Genomic DNA, 21,084 nt, shown 5'->3' with positions numbered 1-21,084 from the left:
TCAATGTGAAGGTTTCTGCAGTTCTCTGTTCATTGCTGATTGAAATGGACTCATCTTCACCATCTTGGCTTTTGATTGACTGCTCTATTGAAGAAATAGGCAATCTTGATACTAAAGTGGACAATCTGTGAAGAACAAGATCTGCTGTTGTTTTCAGACTGTGCTGTTAGGGATAAAAATATGGAGAATTAATTAATACATCAAAATAATAATAATAATAAATCAGCTCAGTGATAGTTACCTGTAGAGTATGCAGGCCTTTTAAAGTAAGAACGGCTAGCTCTCTTAGCCCGTCACCATCCAGGTCAAGATAAATCAGTGATAGCAGGGGACATTTAAAACTCCGTCTCCACAGCAGCTGTAACTTATCTTCAAAAGCTCCTATTGGTTGGTGAAATTTGTAACACAGTAGATCCTGTAGATCACATATTGAACACAATTTTAGGCATACTGTTAAGCTGCTTGAATATCAATTTACATATTCTAAACTCTTTCAGTGTGGCATACTTTTGTTCTCTAGCAAGTGTGTTTCTGTTCTTTTAACCCAGCACTGTACCTGTCCATATGTTCCCAGCAACAACTCAAGCTGTCCATCAAAGTCCAGATCAACAACAAGAGCACAGAGAACTGCATCACACTGATCGCTTTCTGCCAAACACAGCTGTCTGCTTAGTCCATACTGCTCCACATCCCTGAACACACACACACACACATTTAATTTACACTCTACCAGACACAGTGCAGAACAAGCAACATACGAACAAGCCACTAACCTGTAAACAACAGCCATTTCTCCTGCACTGGCCACCAACAGATTAAATGTTTCCCTTTGACTGCCAGTCAGAAAACAAGATGAATAAAGAGCGATCAATAACAATGGTCTGGAGGTCTTACCCATCATTAGTAATCTTGCATAAAAATAAATAAAGATTAATTCAATATAAATGTTTTTGAAATTCAGCTATGCCATCAAAAGGAAAAAATATATATTTTAAATTTAAAATATATATTTTAAATTTTACATTGTAAAATGTTGTAAAATTTTTTTACATTTTTTTATATTTAATTAAAAAAAATAATAATAATTTTATTTCTGATCAAATACATTTTATGGTGAGCACAAGAAACTTTCAAAAACATTAAAAATGGTACCAACCCCAAATTTGAGAACGGTATTATATGCATTTCTGCGTGAAGCCCTCAAACTTTAAATTTAATTCTAAAAATGAATTCAGAGTGATGTGGATGCAAGTATTCAAACTCTATACTCTAGACATGTTAGACAAAGGCCTAAACAGTGTCTTTGTTTTAAGTATGGTTGATGACTGTGACCATTCAGTGACAAACTGTATCACTCACTGTTAGTGTCAGTGCTCTGTTGCTGCGGTTTCAAAGGGAACAGCAACACAGTGGAGATGGGACTGTCATGCTGCACACGCCAGTTTTGGAGAATCTCTAATAAGGCAAATGTACAAAGAAAACCAGAACTTTTATTATCACTGTGTCTTCCACAAATGGACACATGCCTTTTATATCCGGTTACATTGAAGCATGATGTTTTAAGAAAAAGAGGAAAGTGTGTTTCTACCAGGTCCCTTTTGGTTGACAAGAGAAAGTCCAACAGAACCGTTCTGACATCCAAACGCAGTGAGGCGCCGATTTTGATCAATGCTCAAAACATTTATCCATAACACACTGCAATGCAAACAAAAAACATACTAATTACCATCAAACATCTTAAAAAGGCTTGTCATCCAAACTTGACACACTCACTTGCTTTGCAGCTCTTGCAGCTCAGGAAAGAGTCTTTCTACTGGTTGTTCCTCAAACTGGTGCAGAGACGCATTCTACTATCAGACATTGAAAGTGAAATTCCAGTCTTCATATGGGAGCATAAAAGAAGTACAAATCAAAGCATCAACAATAAGAAGCCATTACTCTGACTTAATTTTATAGGCTGACCTCTTTGTAAAGATTCATGCGCTGATCATGCCCACTGAGGAGAAACACAGTCTCACTGGATCCATCTCCACAATTCACCCTGCAAATCAATCGTTAACATCAACTTTCAGAAGTAAAAATAACAAAACAGTGTTTCATCTATTCAAATATTAATAATGCCAGCATATAAACCTTGTGGCTTCTTTTATACAAGCATGACATACTCAGTGTGATAAAGCTGGAAGGGGGTGAACTGGAGCTCCAGGTTCAGACAGCTTTCTGTCAACAGGATGGAAGCCTCAGATTATTCAGTATAACATTAATCTCATTTGGTCCTTCATATCTATAAAGTCTGTCATTTGAATATCACTGGCCTCTGATCTAAATAAGTAAAATTTAACATACTAATATAGATATTACTTAAACTAAACACAATTTGGTCTCAAAACATGCCAGTGCATCAATTCACCAACTAAAAAAGGGATATTTTAAATGACTCACGTGCAACAGACTCCAGGTTAAATTCTGAACCTGGTTCATAATCACAGTAAATGTTAAGGAAAGGAGTTGCTTTATCTTTGTCCTGAGAGGAGAAAAGAGGCAGAAAGACATGAACAACAAGAAATACACTTACACACAGACATTATTCTCCTGCATTTAAATATTTATGGGCAGAAATGAAAGTGGCTCAAAGCTGAAAAAATAAATGTCAGATCTCATGGGTGGGGGAATTTTTTATTTTTTTTTCATCTAGCTTGTAATAACGAGTTACTTATATCACTTAATGATGAAACACACCTTAATGAAGGTTATTCCTACGACCAGTCCTCTTTTAGGAGCTGATTTGTTGAAGGCGTCAATGGAGACGATTTCCACATCAACTAGCCTATATTAACAGAAAAGAAAAGAAAAAAAGCATTGGACAGCTAAAACAAAAGACTGTCGAAGCAAACGAACTGGTTGTCACCTGGTATATATGTGAACTGAATCTCTCAGGCCACACGTCTGATTTTCTACTGCAGGTCCTGATATCTGAAGCACACTACTTTCCCCTTCAGAGTCGCTGCCAGTAACTCCTGCTCGCCTGCCTGGCACAGTCCGTATACTCTGCGAGGGAAAACGACTAAAACTGTCTTCCACAAATGGACACATGCCTTTTATATGCGGAAACATATTACAGATAAACACAAACAAAAATAAAAATAAAAATGATTCAGTAGGACCTTGCTGGACTGTCACGCTAGTCACAAAAAAAAAACATCCGTATGTGGGTGGGTTTGTGAGTAAATTTGACCAATCATCTGCGTTTTTCGCACCGCTTAACAAATCAGAGGTTTCGACATTTTCGACATGAGGCTGACGCCAACAACGATATCAACATTGAGTTTTTTTGGTTTGTTTATTTGTCTGTTTTTATTTTCGTGTCAAAGTAATATTCCATACCAGTTTGTTTCTTGCTCATTGCCCTTCTGTCTTGAAAATAATAATAATAAAATAATAATAATGAAAAAAAAGGAAAAAAAAAAAGAATAATGAATAAAATTGAATAAAATGAAACCAGTCCAAATAATCTATTTCTGTTTCCGAAAAGTAGAAAAGTGGCATCCTACAGGGGGCGAAATTACATTTATTAACTCCTTTACTTACGATACTTACGATATTTAAATTGGCTACCATCACAATGAATTACAACTAAATTAAAATCTCTTGTCAATCAATCAACCAACCAATCAATCAATCAATAAAGTATCTCGTTTTTAATGCCACAAGTAAATTTTGGCATATTTAACAACATTGTAATTAGCATTAAGTCGTCGTGACGTATTGTCAAGTATGGTGATACTTGACATACTCGAAATTGGTGCTCTGCCTTTAACCCATCCAAGTGCACACACACAGCAGTGAGTAGTGAACAAATCCACACACACACACACACACACACACACACACACACACACACACACACACACACACCGGAGCAGTGGGCAGCCATGCGGCGCCCGGGGAGCAGTTGGGGGTTCGGTGCCTTGCTCAAGGGCACCTCAGTCGTGGTATTGAGGGTGGAGAGAGCGCTGGACGTTCCCTCCCCCCACCTACAATTCCTGCCGGCCGGGGGCTCGAACTCACAACCTTTCGATTACGAGTCCGACTCTCTAACCATTAGGCCACGACTTCCCCTAAGGTTTATACAATAAAGGCATCTAAAAATAAGATGTTGCATTACTAAATATCCAGCATCGTCTAATGTATCCAGACGGGACAATAATTAGGTTAATTAGATTAGACACCTAGTACTAGATATACCTAGTATTGAATAGGAAAATAGTGTTTCAGTAATACAAAAGGACAATAGTAAACACTCAATTTTCATTTAAAGGCTATTCATCATTGAATGTCATCATCCAGCTGAGTTAAGTTCAGTATTAACAGATACTATTTTGGTTCTCAAATGAATGGAAAGCATACTGAATTATGGGACATACGGTACCCCTAAGATCTGATACAAGTCAACTGCAAAAATCTAAAAAAAATCATAATTGAATTTTGCACATTTAAAGTTGTGAATGTAAAGTTTTGTTTGTTAAATCAGCAAACCTTGAACTGAAGTAAAATGAATTAAATTGAAATAAATGAGATAAATGAACAGAATCTCCACTAGAGGGCCAGACAAACTGTCAATCCACTGGGGCCCTCAGCATACAGCCCCACTGACATTAAAACCCTTTTAATCTGTAACCCAAAATCTGTCCACAATGGGACATTTTGTCCCTAACAGAAAGTAACCTCTGTGTCTCATCATAACATCTTCCAAAAGAAACACATCTACATACTGCATTAGCAATTTCTCACCAGTTGCTTTTAATGCCTGCATTATTAATTGATTAATCACATGGTTTGTGATGGATTAAATTAGTTGGAAAAAGTTTTGTACACATATTTAGCGCTTATTCAAAATTGATGAATCTGTTGTCTGATTGTGCAGAATATTTTACATATGCATTCTTAACTCACATTGTTCAGAGAGCGTGTGTGTTTGTGTGCATGTGTCCGGAGTGTGTGCGTTTCTTTGGGGATTAGATTTGTGTGAGTGATTGGTGCTGACAGCGGTCTGTGTATTACTGGCTGGCCTGCAGATTAAGCCGCTCCTTTTTAGACTGCCTAATCTGGATTAACTGATGCAGTGTGCCTGCAATGATGCGGCCCACTACCCCTCTCTCTCCCTCCCTCCTTCCCTCTCTCTCTCTCTCTCTCTCTCTCTCTTTCTTTCTTTCTTTCTCTCTATCTGTCACCTCACTCGCCCTTCTTCACCCCAATCCATCTTCACATTTTTCTTTCCTTTACCTCTATTTGCGAGGGAACATTTTGTTTATTTCATCTATCCAACTCTCCACTCAGTTTAAATGTCTGTTGCAGTGTCACTGTGTCGTCTGTGTATTTCTGTGCTAATGTGTTCTGGAGTGTGTGTGTGTGTGTGTGTGTGTGTGTGCGTTTGCGGATTAGAGTTTAGTCCACTTCCATAATTGCTCTTGTGCCTGCGTAGCTGGTTGTTGCCAGATGGACGGACTGGTCCCCCCACCCCCCACTGCACCACCCTCCACAAAACTTCCTCTTCTGCAAGCCCACAAGCCCAGATCCTGAATACATAAACATACAAACATCCTATACTGACACAGAACAACAACAACAACCACAAATTCTCTCTTTTTTTAAACTACTTTTACACAAAACAACAATAACAACCACTGAAATACTGGCATGTTCTATGTTTTCATAATCTGAGCAAATTATTAAAAAAATGATAAGAAAACTATACTGATTAGTTTGTCATATAAATAAAAAGAGAAACACATAGCCTAAATAAACAGTTGTTGTTTGGGAATGATATTATCTATTCTCCTTTCATAAATTCTATGTTGAATGATTCTGCAATGAACGATAAAGAAATACTACTTATAAAACCTGATCATACAGCTTTGACATTGTATAAATTGTGCATTTCACCATTCTATTGTCTTATATTTGACAAACTAAATAATTGCAGCTATGTCAATGCTTTACTTGCATATTTCACGATATACATTTTTATGGAGAACCGTTGCTTGGAGGGTGATTAAAGAGATGGACAACTGGAAATTTTCTCTACATTACTGATTTTATAAATAGCCTAATAAATGCTTTTTTAAAACATTATTTTTATATATGTATCGCAAAATAATTCTGCTCTTGAATGGGTTTGCATTTCTTCTTAACATCTGACCACTCAACCGAGCTGTCTTTCCATCTTATATTCCGTTTTCAAATTCCCTTTAGAAAAGAAAAATAAATTATTTATTTATGTGGTAAAGTAAGCTAGAATCCAAATCAAATCATATTCTGCTGCTTTTTGTCACCAAATGCATTACACAGTTTTAGTCTCTCATTCTTGTTTTCATTACATGCAGATCTTTGGGCAAAATAATACAAGTGTATTTTCTACAATATATAAATCTGTTATTTCTGTCATTTAGAAAAACCTTGTCATAATAATTAGGAGAATCTGAAGATTCTTTGTTGCCCTTTGCTCCTTGGCTGTAGAGTTTGTGCTGTGCTTAGGAGGGACGACATCTACCTCAGTCACAGCCAAATAACCCTGTCTGCACTGTGTCTGTTTTAAACCAACCAATCACCCAGTTCATCTTGAGTGCCATTTGATGCCTTTCTCTAGCCTCTCTCCCTCTCTCTGTCACTAACATGTTTACACTCAAACACATGATACTTTCAAATAAAACTTTCAATTTTCTCTTTCTATAGAATACATTCTAATGAAATTTTCAAATAGCTCCATTACAGAAATTATGGATCAATTCCTGCATCAGAACTGGTCAACAACCTTCCATGTGGCTGCTATCCTTTCTTCTTTTATCAGGCCTCCATCACTGGTCAAGAAACATTCATCCTTCTGTCTTCATCTCCTTTTATTCATCATTTATCCACACATTCATTATCTTCCAGCTCTTCTTCTTTCCCACCTCTTGCATCCTGTGATTTTTTTTTTTTTACACACGTGTCTATACTCTCCTCTTATGATGAGAAATCTCTCTTTCCTCTCTTTATGCAAGGTTAAGGGACTATTCACATAAGGCTGATAATTCAGCTATGTGTGTATGGGTGTGTGTCTACACTCTAAAAAAAAGGCGCTTTATAGGACTAAAAGTGGTTCTTTGGCTCATAATCATAGAGGAACACATCTTGGTGCTTCAGTGGTTCTTCACCAGTTCTTTGGCATGACTGAAGTGCTATATAGCACCGCTAGAACCTGTTAAGCTCCTGTATGGTTCTTCAGCAGTTCTTCAGTGGTCCTTTGGGGTGATTAAGATGCTATATAGCACCACTGCTGTACAAAGAACCTATTAAGTCCCTTTAAAGGTTCTTACGAGCCAAAGAACCACTGTTGGTGCTGTTTAGCGCCATTTATGTTGAAGAAATAATGCAATATGGCACCTCTTATGGTTCTACATAGCACCATTTGACAAAGGTGCTGTATAGCACCTTTAAAGATATGGTGATATATAGCACCAAAAGTGGTTCCCCTATGATTACTTTAAAAAGTCGTGACGTATTGTTATTACGAGCCTAGAACCACTTTTAGTGCTATATAGCACCATTTGTTTTTAGAGTGTAGGTCAAAAAATAAAGTGTAAAGTGTAGTACCATATTTTAGATGTTTTACAAATCATAAATGTGGTGTCAAATATTTTAGTGGTATTATGCTGCTAATATGTTTTGTGTTCAATCTAGAAATTATGATAGAGGATTTTAAGTTCACGTAATTGCAATTATTTAACAGATATACATGATGATAAAAATAAATTATTAGGCACTTTGTTATGCAGAAGTGTTAACAGAGTACTGAACAAGAAAATGTCCTCAGTTTCCATATTAATATCCGGAAACAATATACATTCGATTAACGATTGAAATAATTTGTCGGTGTCTTATTTATGAGATTTAATATGAGGTCTAATATCTGACATTTAAACTATGGCTTTTTTTAAAAAAGATGGAACAATTGCGCAGCGCCGAACAATAAACTATACGAAGAAAAAAACATTCAGCCAATTCAAGTGAACTTATTAGCTTGTGCACAGTTTGTAAACTTGTATAGAATTGATAAAATATAAATAAAATACATTTTAATATAATTATTATCAGGGAACGATTTCTGCCCCCCTGCAATTCATTTTAGGGGGATATTTAGGCTACTGTGAGGGCCCATTTTTTCTAACATATCTAATGTACAGCGTGCCACAGGCATTTATTTTTAATGCTTCAAAGGAATAAATTAATGGTTGCTACGGTTCCTAAAATCACATAAACCCAGATAAATATCATAAAAAAATAATAGCCTACTTTTCAATTAAAAATCCTAAACTATTTTAAATATTTACTTTAAATATATTTAAATATGTTTATATGACAGCTAAATAGCCTATATTAAAAAAAAAATCTATACATTTTAAATATTTTAAATATATGCGGCATTTTGAGACATCTTTGGCCGGAGCCTTGGAAATTTTCTAAAGGCAAAATTCGCCATATTTCGATCTTCACAATTTTTATTAGCCTACTTTATCTAAAAAAAAAAACGAAATAAATTGTTTAATGCGTTCGAAAATCGAATTGTTATGTGCCATAACCAGACAACCAGACCCAACCAGGAAACCCCTCATAATCTATTGATTTTGCACTTTAGCCTACCTTGTATTTTAAGTTAAATAAATAAATGTCTATTATCATACCACGTGTTAAGATACACCTCAAAGGAGAGAGAGAGAGAGAGAGAGAGAGAGAGAGAGATGCCCCTTGATTAGCTGCTCGGTGTCTTATTGCTCATAGTGTCCCGCTACTGTCCGGTGCTGCTCAAGGGACACGCGCCTTAACCAACGCCAAAACTCTGACATAGAGTCTAAAACTTGTGTGTATAATAGGCTATTTATTTTTACGATTACCTCACATTAAAAGAGCACGCTTATCTTAATTCAGAGTGTTATTAATTATCTAAACTTGGGCAAGAGTAAGCTTGTTCAAGACACTGAGAAGCGGGAAAGAATCCACAGGTGTCTGAAGAGCCGCGAGACTGAAGGAGCACCGCACGCGCCAGACGCGAGCACAGACACGCATCAGGAGCAGAGCACGACCCCCGACCCGTAAAAAAAGCGTCACAGAGAAAAAAGAGAGTGAGAGAGAGGGGAGAGAGAGAGAGGGAGGGAGAGAGCGAGCAATAGAGAGAGTGTGCGAGAGACGCGGCCGTCCCAAGAATGATGTCCTACATAAAGCAGCCCCATTATGCTGTGAACGGGTTAACACTGTCCGCCTCAGGAATGGACCTGCTCCACACCACCGTCGGCTACCCAGGTCAGTTCATTCTTATTAATCATTTATAATCGGTTTGTGTCAGACATTTGATTAATTTTGGTGGTCAGTGAACTTCAAAAAGAGAGGGGAAAAGCAAAACTGAATGGTAGCTCCGTCTTTCCTGTTTTATTTCAGATGAGTTGCCCCATTTTTCTTACAATTTAAGCTACGTAAAGTGATATAACCAGTTGATATCCACATTGCTCACGTAGTTACAAACGTACCACCCGTATTCTAGCAAAATCAACCTAATAAAAGTCGACGTCGAATGTATATTTTAAATTCATCTTGAGGGTTCTATGTAAAAAGTTAAAGAGCTTTTTGTTTTGTGTTTTTTTATTCGTAGTCAATATATATATTGTTTATTATGTAGAGTTACTTTACAGCCAATTATGAACGATTTAAACCCACCTTTAAAATTTACGCGTTTGAGTCCCTGTTGTTGCAAATAATTTAATGATCATAATTGTATTGAATGGAGAATAAGAATAAAGCTGAATGGAATCAGAATCTATCTATCTATCTATCTATCTATCTATCTATCTATCTATCTATCTATCTATCTATCTATCTATCTATCTATCTATCTATCTATCTATCTATCTATCTATCACTGTATGATGACAAGGGATAGTCCAAGTCCCTCCCTCTTTCTCTCAGCAACATCAACCATAACTGTTATAAGCTCATATTAAATAATTAAAACTGAGACCATGTAAAAACTAATTTGTTTCTCCTTCCCTGTGATTAAATGTGCATTCCTTTGTTCTACTGGAAAACCTAAAGCTGTTTCTTACTGTGTAATATCTTATGTTTTTATAAACAGCCACCCCAAGGAAGCAGCGTCGGGAGCGCACTACCTTTACACGGACCCAGCTGGACATTTTGGAATCCCTGTTCACCAAAACACGCTACCCAGACATATTCATGAGAGAAGAGGTGGCTCTGAAAATCAACCTTCCCGAGTCCAGAGTTCAGGTGAGACTATCTACCTCAAACTGAGACACACGTCTCTCTGACACCTCTCAGACCACCTGATATCTTTCTAAACACACCTGGTCTAATGCCTGATAATTCACTTCAAGTAAAATAAAATACATTTATCCCAGCATTTAACACTTGCAAGTGAACCATACATCTGCAGCTAAATCTGTACAGTGTGTGCATTTGAAGTTGAATCTATTCTTTTGTTGAGTCTCAAGTGTTGAAACTAACTACAAATCTGACAGTCTGTATTTGTGAGGCCCATTAATGTTGCAGGCCTGAATATCTAGCATGAGATTTGTACATTATAAGAAACAAGTCCAGTCTGATCCTTAGCGGAATGAGCCAAACTTTTATTTCCACCTTCAACCTTCCACCTTTCTTATTTTCCTCAGGTTTGGTTCAAGAACCGTCGTGCTAAATGCCGCCAACAGCAACAGCAGACCAGCGGTCAGCCCAAGCCCCGTCCCCCTAAAAAGAAGTCCTCTCCACCCCCTGAGCTGACCTCTGACCCTGGTGCCAGCTCCTCAGTGGCAGCTGCCCCCACCCCAGCCGTGCCCCCTAGTGCCAACACAGGCACAGCACCAGTTTCTGTGTGGAGTCCCACCTCTCTATCCCCACTTCCTGACCCGTTGTGTGGCTCCGGCACACCCTGCGTGCAGCGCCCCGCTCCCTATCCTATGAGCTACGGTCAGCCCTCCACCTATAGCCAGGGCTACAGCTCCTCTCCTTACTTCAGTGGATTGGATTGCAGCCCGTACCTTTCTCCCATGACCAGTCAGCTGTCCGCAAGCGGGGGCGCCCTCTCTCCCCTCACCGTGCCCTCCATGGGCGGCTCGCTCAGCCAGTCACCCTCCCTCTCCTCCCAAGGATACAGCACCTCCTCGCTGGGTTTCAGTTCCATAGACTGCCTGGACTACAAGGACCAGCAGGCCTGGAAGCTCAACTTCAGCACCGTTGACTGCCTCGACCACAAATTCCAAGTGCTGTAGAAGAGAAAGTGGGCAAGTGCAGAAAGAGAACAGGAGGGAAGGAGAATGAGGAGAAGACGGATGAAGAGTAAATGAAACAAAACTGTTGCTTGAAATGCCCGGAGACATTTAGATGATGAACAGGACTGAATCAGCAGGATTCATGTGATCTCAGAGGTGAAAGCGGTGCACATTTTGGAACAGGTGAAGACTGTTCCTCTGTAATCCAGACCTGCTCTGTGATTGGCGGAGAGTGAAGGGACTCCTCAAGTATACTGATCAGTCATCATTATTAACCATTTACCTCACACACACATGCAAACACTCACACACAGACATATATATTAGAACATATTTCACAACACTTTGAAGGAAATATCACTAAAACACAGCACACACACATCACACAAAAACAAGCACATACGATAAATGGAGGGAAACTTCTCAGTTTCTCTGCATATATAATTAGCTCGTTATGGGACAAAGTTCTTTTTACTTTTTTCATAAGTTTGGTTTGGTTTGTCTGTACTGAGAGGCATTAGAAGTTCTTGTGTTGTGCTTTTAGCTCGCTGTTATTTATGTATTGTTAAATTATGTTAACTTATAACAAATAATGTTGTTTTCTGTTAGTTTGAGTTAATCGTTAATTAAACTTCATTTAATGGCATTACATGCATAGTGTTGATATATATTTTCTATTTGGGTGACCTTGTGTTGAAAAAATGTTGGTGTTTACAATTGTTGTTATATTATTTTGAACCATTACATTCAGATGGGAGCTACATTAAAGGTTTTATTTTCTTTCTCTTAGTTTAACGACACAATTAAATGTGGCTTTGTTTCACAAGATTTGTCTAACTCTGTTTCTTGTTGATTATTCAAGATGAAGTACTACTACCATTATTAAAAACATAGAACAAAAGATTTACGTTAGAAAAAGGGGGGGGGGGGGGGGGGGGGTCCCTTAAAACTGAACTTAATTAAGTTAAATTAAGCTATATCTGTCCCTCATACTGAACAAGCATACATGGTTACAAATTTAGAGGTTACTTTCCAAAATGTGAAGTAAAAATATACAAGGACTAAATTAATAATAAATAAAAGTACTAAAAATTAAAACACACTATGCATTCTTGCGTCTAATAGGTAAGCAAGGTAACTGGGAATTGAAATTAACTTGATTTTTAACCAACTAAAATGAAAGCAGATGAAAAGTTCAGTACTTTGGGTCTAGAAATATGAAGTGCAAGATTCACATTCTTCCACCATCTTCTCGAGTCACTGTGACACCCTGGGGGTTGGATACACAGGTGGCCCACACAGAGGAGGCATCTGGGGGACCAGAAGGTTGTTGCGATGGTGTTGTCTGGTAATCGTGTTGCTGTGATGGTGTGGTGTGGTGTGGCAGGCTCCGCCCATGTAGCCGGGTGTGTGGGGTTATTTTAGCCAATGACCCAGAGAGCACCTCAATCTCCTTACTGTCGACAGAACACTACCCTAAAGCAATTAAACAGGATTACTGAAGCTCCCTCTCTCTCTTTTACCTCCTCCACACCTCTCCATGCATCTCCTCCTGTTGATTCCAGTTCCCTCTCTGGCTGATATGACTATTCTATCATTCTTTCCTCATCTGTCTCAGTTTATTGGTCCCACACTCAGTATTAGAGTTGCAGTCATTTACCCAATTTTTTAGACCATAACGTCTACAAATTAATGAATGTCTTAGCATTAGCTAATACAACAAAATATAAAATTAAATGCCTTTCAAAACCATTATAGCACACATTATTTTCACAGCAGACAAATTAAAACAAAACAAAACATTTGGACATTTTCTGGTTGCCAAAATTTAGTGCAAAATACCTATAGTTAATGTGATGAACTACACATATGTGAACTTCCAACATCCACAAAAATGACTTAAGATGCTTAAGACTAAAGCTGGCAAGTAAAAGTAAAAAACTGGCTAAAAATGTGAGAAACAATATACACTGATAGCCCTATAAACATGTAGCCTATGTAATACAGTGGCCCCCAGAAGACGAAAAAATGTCAGTGTCACTGCATCAGATACAAAATACCAAACCAAGTGGTTTATTTAAAAATAAATTATACTAAACTTTTTTCTTTTTTTTCTGTGCGCTCACTCCCTCTTTTTTTCTTTATGTACATCTCTCATGAGTATACCTGTATGAAGACAGTGAAAGATGTGGAGTTCAGTAACTCTAAACTACTCACAGGCCTTTCTCTCTCTCTCCTCTGTGCCATCTTTCATGCCCTCTCTCACTTGTTTTCTCTCCATCCACCCCTCCACCCGTCCTGAGTGCTTCATAATCCCACTCTGACCTGAATAAAACCACATGTACTGTTTCCAGGACGAAGGGTGTGTGTGTGTGTGTGTGTGTGCAAATGTTTATGTATAGGTCACAAGTGAACATATTTTTTTTAAATCTGAAAAATGTATCATGTGACATTGTTTTACTTCATATGAACATTTCTGAGTGTGTATAACACGTTTTAAAAAAACAATAAGTAAATATTGTACAGTAGCTGTTTGGTCTTTTTCCTTCACTTTCTTGCCCCTTTAAATGTATGTGTATCTAAATATGTATATCTATCTATCTATCTATCTATCTATCTATCTATCTATCTATCTATCTATCTATCTATCTATCTATCTATCTATCTATCTGTCCGTCCGTCCGTCCGTCCGTCCGTCCGTCCGTCTGTGTAGTCTTCCTCGGTCAACTCTCTTTTCCTCTCACCCTCCCCCTGTTTCTCCAGATATTAATCTCTCTCTCTCTCTCTCTGTGACAGATTGTCTGTAGTTCATACAAAAAGACAAAAGGAGAAGCTGCTGAGCCTTCAAATCTAACAAATCACACACAAAACACTTACGAGCACGCACACACATAACCCAGAAAGCAGCATAATTGGAGATACATTTGGCTTTTCAGAAAGTTACGGAAAAAAAAAACTGTTCACTAACAGAAATTCTTTCCAGTATCTTACTGAAAACATATTACATTTGAATAATTTAGTGCTTGCCAAACAAAAATGTTTATGAGATTATAAACAATAAATTTTATTGTTTTTTTTGTGAAAATAGTTCATAAACAGAGTTGACCCTTTGAGTAACAGAATTGACAGAATTATCAGGTGGACTGTCAATTCTGTTACACTATTGTCAGTATTGTTATTCTATCTTGGTAACAGAGTTTGATGGTAACAGAATTGACTATTTTATTTTATTTTTTATCAAAAACACCACTTGCTGGCATAAATGTTAAGAGCACATGACACTAATGAAAACATGATTAAAATACCTTTAAATAACCCAATGTGTGATCAGTAATACATTCTGTTTTTCTTTTGATATTGTGGTAACGTTGACGTTCTACAAAATAACTCTTGGTGTGAGAACTATTTAGATTAAAATATTTTCTTAGAGAGAGCACATAGACTTTTCAGTGCTTCAGCTGTTATCGGTGAGGGAGTGACATCATTTCCTGTATCTTACACAGTTGTGGGAGATAATTCCACCAATTTAAAGGGAAAATATGGTACAGTAACAGAGTTGACGTAAGATTTATGGACACACATTTTTATAAGAAAAAAGTTAATTTTAAAATAATTTAATGTTGTAGAATTAAGTAAGTGACTATTAAGGGCTTTTATAAATAAAATGAACAAAATATTACCAAAAGAAAAGTACTATAAAATTACACATTGATACATGATGGAAAAAATACATAAGTTGGACAACAAGAAATTGTGATTTTCAGCTATTTAAGACACTTTTTAAATAAATTATTATATTGCTATGGACTGTAACATCTTGTAATTCATAACAATGAGTAACAAATAATAAAAATAATAAAAAATATAACCATTTGAAAAAAATAATGACTTCGGACACCAAATGTAATTATCGAATCACCCACATGATACTTAACCAGACAAATACATTACTTACTCTACCATATTACAGACTCTCTCAAACTATGCAACTGTAAATACACTTAATACAGGTTTTGAATGACAGGTGTAGAGTATGTTAATGTAGTTACAGGATAAATTACAAGTGCTTCTTTCTAAAAACACCTGGCGATGAGTGACTAGTCAAAAAGAAAGCAAAAACAAAGAAGACAAACACATAAGCTCAGTCGTCGAACAGTAAAGTGTTATATATAAATGAAGCTTTTCGACCATCTTCTCGAAGGAGTGTATGCTACCTGTTGTGCTACGATGCTATGTATATCGCTGGAAAGAAACAGCTCCCTCTGCTGGTCATTCTAACGGTGACAATATCACAGAAACAGCCCGGTCTCATGAAAATGCGTATAAATAGCACGCCAAAATAAAAATGAAAACTCGTGGTATTGATACGAAAAAATTGACTTTGTCGTATAAACGACACGCGCGTGTTTGGCGTGCATATGATACGCATCTACCCCACAACCCTAACGCTACCCATCGCGTAGCATACACAAGTCCATTTTTGCTTATCAATACCACGAGTTTTCTTTTTTTTTTTGGCGTGCTATTTATACGCACATTCATGAGATCGGGTAGCACAGAAAACAGTTCACATCGTGTGGTCTAGTCTATGATTTATACCAGCAAACACCTTGTTATTTATGGATCACTATCACTGACATTTTTTCTGTTTTAGTTGCCGTGAAAGTCAAATGTGTATATTTAATATATGAGTGACGATACAGCTGTATGTACAAGTTGCTCTCTTTCTGTAAATTAATTTGCTTTCTAAATTTTTGATGTTCAATTTTTGTACCATATCCTCCTGAGACCCATCTATGGAGTTTTTGCCTCTGTAGTGGACATTCTATTTCAGTGAATTTCTCTGAGACCTCACATGTCACAGTTTTAAGTCTGGATGTCCTGTACAGAGCACATTCAGGGCTTTTTTAGAGATACTAAATGTTTGGAAGTTTCATCATGACCACACCCTCTCATAGCTCTAAAGATGGCTCAATTTAATTTAGTGAAAAATTTACATCGTTATGGAAATATGATTATATTTTGTAATTGTCATTCAAATCTGAACATTTTTCAAATTGTTTGTCATAAAGCAACATTGTTATGGGTTTTCAAATTCAAATTTGACTTTCTGTTATGAAATAGGACATAATTTCATACATGTCCATTGTAGAGGACACCAGGACTAAAAGTATGTTTATTATGCATTTTGGGAGACATAACAATTGAATAGGAAAATAAATTATATATAAAATTTCTTATGAAATATTAGATATTATTATGAAAATCTGGCCGATTATTACTCCCATTATGACCAGTTTATGGACATTTTTTACACACATATTGCATAAAACAAAACGGTATCTCAAATCATTTTGTTATATATTTTAAAACATAGTTGAGAATCATTCTTAAAGTTTAGTATAAAAAAATCCTGAAACCTAAAAATTTATTGATGTAAACAAAAAAAATCCCATTGTTTTTGCCTTTTTGATGTCTATTCATGCCATTTTATTTTTAGACAAATTAGTCCTAGTGACATAGAATAAAATATAATTTTTCAAAATTCTATATATTTTTTCATGCTCTAAACAATGTAATGACATGAAAAAATACTAAATGAACGAAGCTTTGGGGGGGGGGGGGGGGGGGGGAAAGCAGGATTCAACTTTCACCATTTCTTCAATAATTTTTATTGAGCAATATTTAAAAGATACTCTAAACACTAGATCATATGACTAGGCCATGATGAATTTGGGTGTGTTTATAAATGACACTGAAAAGTCAGTTTGTGTAACATCTATTTATTACCACCAGAATATGAGAAATTTGGAAAATACAAAGATCAGCTTATTTAAATTTCCGAATAAGAAAAATAAAAGAAGCACAAACATGAGGTTACATTGTGTATCACGAATAGAGGGAAAGAGCAAAGTTCTACCCAAAGTTAAAGACTCAGTACTAGAGTACTAAACGTAAAGAATATTTTTTGCTACACTCTGTGACTCTAATGCCGATCTTTAATTTGACAAAACCAGAATTGGAAGAGTGGAAAACGAGAGACAGAAAAAGAGAGAGAATTCAAAGAAAGGAAGGGAGAGCAGGATGTTAGTCAAACAGTGAGGTTGAATGAGAGGCTGGTTTAGAGCGCTCCCCTGTGGCTGCCTGAAGTTATAACAGGAGGAGCAGGATCGGCTTTCACTACAATATGAAAGAGGAAAAATTAAACTAATTCAAACTGATTCAAACGGATTAATATTTTTTTTCCCCCCTAAAGAACAATTCATGTATGCATTGTAAAAAAAAAAGAAAAGACACCATATCGACAATAATAGCAATCATCAATATTACAAGTAACAACTTTTTAACCAATAGATGCTGGTTTGCAGTTGAATACGATTCTGCTTTGCTGATCACATCACCCACAGACACACAGAGAAGAAGTCCGACCCCACACTCACCTCCACTATGAAGGGCCAAGTAAGGATTCAAGCAGGACATGTAAGAACTGGATGGATCAAGGGGGCAGGAAGGGGAGGGTAAACGAGGTGAGATTAAAAACATATGCGAGTTGGGGGACTGGCGAGGACAGGTTTCAATAAGGTGGACTGAGGCAGTTTTAGTAGCACCCTGCTGTGGAAGTTTCCGCTCCCCTTAAGCAGACTGACCCCAGACATCACCCTGTTTTTCTTTCTGGACAGCGGAGTAAGTGTCAGCGCAGGGCGAGACTTCTTCTCTTTACATGCATGTTGAATGTGTGGCCCTAAAGTGGGCAGGGGTGGACCTCGTTTACGCTCCAAATGTGAATGTGTGAGAGTAAGTGTATGTATGTATGTGTGTGTGTGTGTGTTTGTGTACGTGCGTGTGTGTGATCAGCAGCACCTGTTACATGCACATATAGGTACCCTACGCGTCATTTAGACAGCACTAGCAGACTGAGACACAGTTACTCCCCATCACTGATACTCTAAACTCTACCAAGAAAAGCAGGAGGAGAACAAGTGGAGAGACAGAAAGAAATAAAGAGGGCAATAGAAAGAAGGGGTGAGTTTAAGCGCGCTCTCCGCGGATGCGGCGTGCCAGCTGGATGTCTTTGGGCATGATGGTGACACGCTTGGCATGGATGGCACACAGGTTAGTGTCTTCAAACAGACCGACCAGGTATGCCTCACTGGCCTCCTGCAAGAATACATGCAAAAATCGGTCAGTTAATTAGGCAAAAAAATCCAATCACATCCAAATCCAAATCTTCAAACAGGAATGTGTGCAAAAAAGTTCAACATTTAAGGAAAACAAAAAACAAGACCAAATATATAATATTTTAAATTAAATTATTTTCTGTTTTAATTTAAATTCTAAAGTTGTAATTTAAGTGTTTTTATTTTAGTTTAGTTTTTGTTTGAATGTCTTTATAGTTTTTTAAAGTTATATATAAATAAAATGTGTTTATTATAAAGTTTATCAAATCAAAATCAAACTTTATTTAGTGTTGATTTTATATCCACTAATGAAAATTTATTTTATGGTTTTAGTTAGCTTTAATAAGCCCAATAAGTACCTGCAGTGCACCAATGGCGGCGCTCTGGAAACGCAGATCAGTTTTGAAGTCCTGGGCAATCTCTCGAACCAGACGCTGGAATGGCAGCTTACGGATCAGCAGCTCAGTGGACTTCTGATACCGACGAATCTCACGCAAAGCCACAGTACCGGGCCTGCAGACAAGAAAGACGCTTAACGCAGGGGTCCTTGCAACTCTTTCTTTGCTGTGTATAGTTAAAAGTCTGGAATATCACCTGTAGCGATGAGGTTTCTTGACTCCTCCAGTCGAGGGAGCGCTCTTGCGGGCAGCTTTGGTAGCCAGCTGCTTACGAGGAGCTTTTCCTCCAGTGGACTTACGAGCAGTCTGCTTAGTACGGGCCATTGTTAGTCAATATCACCTGAGAAAAAGGAAAACACTGAGTATTTTAGAACACAGTTAAGTCAAGGTCCGATTATGACATACAAGGCAGGAATGTAAAACAGCTGTAGGTATAAGTTAACATGTTTAATAGTGCTTTCTCTTAGCTGTGTAACATGAAGCACATAGTCTTGTGCACAGACAGACTAAGATATAAAAGTGAGTAAATCTCTACTATAAATAGCGTCTCTAGTTTTACCCTTGTTTTGGTATTTGACTCACTGCCCCATATATGCTATTTCAGGCCACTTCCTCCAGCACGTCACATTAAACCCAATAAATAAAAGTAACCACTCAGCGTGGACTGATAAAGCCTTTCAACCAATCACAGACGACTGTAAAACAACAATAAAGCAGTAGCCAGTAGAGTTTGAAGAGCGGAATAAACTAGCCAATCACAGGCCGTTCATCCAGTTGTGGGGGCAGATCAGCCTGTCTAAGCCCCGCCCTAAACCGCAAGATTATGGCTGCAATTTGAACGGCAACTGGAGAGAGTCCGTGCATTGAGGCACAGGGGAGGACGTAAACTTTGAAATAAAATTCAAAATCTAATGCATACAACGCAAAACCCATACCACAATACGGTAGCAGGCATCCTTGGGTAACTAAATAATCGCTTAGAAGGAAAATCTGCCGCGAATTTACGCCGTTTGACCGAAGTAAATAGAGACATACGAAAGTGGGACGGATTTCAGTGTGTCCTCCGACACGAAAAGGAGAGCCTATTTCTCTCGCCATTGGCTTTCTCATTTTCAGACGATGGGATTTTAACGTTTTAACACTTAAAATAAACGTTATTCTGCAGGAAAGTTTCACAAAGCTGTTGAAAAGTATTTCAGAGAGGAGACAGTGATGCATTGGGGCACTTACCTCAGGTGAATGTGTTTTAATTCGCGCGGTGAAATATGTGCTCGGCTTGTCTGGCAGTGTCAGTATTTACTATCACACACAATGGAAGCGGGGCGGCCAGAGCCAAAATGGCCGCGATGTCAATCATTTTCTCCCAGAATGCACTTCAATAAAACCGTAAACACAAAATTGCCTATTTTTACAGTACCAGTTGCGTTATGAATTTGCTTCTCTTCTCCATTACAAATTTCCTTGACTCAAAGCCAAGTGTAACAAAACTGTTTAATATTAAGTATTAGAAGTACCGTGTTTCAGATGGGTTTTACTGCAATCCCTTTGTTTTTCTCTTTGTTCCATGGAGGTCATCAGGTTTAGAGGAGACTAATCCACTGCTGATTATATAATAATGATACTAATGAGGATCATTTATTTTATTATTATTACGGAGCTTAAACATTTTCTGGTAATTTATCAGTTTACTTCTTTAGAAAAAATAGCTTTCAATTTAAGTCCATATATTATTATTTTACAGATACAGAAGTTTTAAGGCCCTAATATATCCTTCAGACATCTGGTTTTCATGTATCTGAGTGTTGGCAATAGATGATCCAAGATCAGTCATACAATATTTTACTTATTTCAGGCTGACATTCAAAACCACTCTCCAGCCACGTGGAAACTCTATCTTAACCGAAGACTGCATTCCTCTCCCTCATGCTTGCTATCTTTAAGGCTTCAGTGACATTTCAGGAAGGATGTGCCATTTTCTATGTATCAAAACACATTTAGTTTATTTTTATACGCCTCATAGTAGTTGCATATGTGTAGAAGCACTCAGCACGCAGTTCTGTATTTAGACTACAAAATCTGGCAGGATTGTAATATGATGTAGCGTGCTGAGTGATTGTCTCATGAGTCCTGAAAGCTTTTAGTTAAGGATCAGGGAGTCTCAGAGCCTGAAGGTGCTTTGAAGTCTTTAATGTGACA

The 21,084-nt window shown here is 37.5% G+C and overlaps 2 protein-coding genes and 1 pseudogene across 3 annotated transcripts; 1 reads left to right on the top strand and 2 right to left on the bottom strand.

The window, feature by feature from the left end:
- LOC306869481 (KICSTOR complex protein kaptin-like) lies at positions 1-3,114 on the bottom strand (annotated as a pseudogene). Its single transcript has 12 exons — positions 2,909-3,114; positions 2,740-2,822; positions 2,443-2,524; positions 2,166-2,220; positions 1,963-2,041; positions 1,774-1,847; positions 1,589-1,695; positions 1,360-1,455; positions 782-833; positions 557-692; positions 242-415; positions 1-84 (listed from the first exon to the last, which is right to left on the bottom strand). The product of its transcript is annotated as a KICSTOR complex protein kaptin-like (transcript).
- A 5,692-nt stretch (positions 3,115-8,806) lies between these two features.
- Positions 8,807-12,193, top strand: LOC306869707 (homeobox protein otx5-like). The gene is made up of 3 exons (XM_079416584.1): positions 8,807-9,336; positions 10,163-10,314; positions 10,716-12,193. Exons 1-3 carry the CDS (start codon positions 9,240-9,242, stop codon positions 11,310-11,312), a joined length of 846 nt encoding a protein of 281 aa, XP_079272710.1. The 5' UTR covers positions 8,807-9,239; the 3' UTR covers positions 11,313-12,193.
- A 4,882-nt stretch (positions 12,194-17,075) lies between these two features.
- LOC306869390 (histone H3.3A) lies at positions 17,076-20,476 on the bottom strand. The gene is made up of 4 exons (XM_079416153.1): positions 20,119-20,476; positions 19,085-19,228; positions 18,850-19,003; positions 17,076-18,470 (listed from the first exon to the last, which is right to left on the bottom strand). Exons 2-4 carry the CDS (start codon positions 19,210-19,212, stop codon positions 18,342-18,344), a joined length of 411 nt encoding a protein of 136 aa, XP_079272279.1. The 5' UTR covers positions 19,213-19,228; positions 20,119-20,476; the 3' UTR covers positions 17,076-18,341.
- Between the last annotated feature and the right edge of the window lie 608 nt (positions 20,477-21,084).

The sequence above is a fragment of the Barbus barbus genome (genome assembly GCF_936440315.1).
Source record: "Barbus barbus genome assembly, chromosome: 5".
NCBI classification, from domain to species: domain Eukaryota; kingdom Metazoa; phylum Chordata; class Actinopteri; order Cypriniformes; family Cyprinidae; genus Barbus; species Barbus barbus.
Note: the sequence above shows the minus strand (reverse complement) of the source record. Positions and strands in the feature narration are given on the sequence as shown.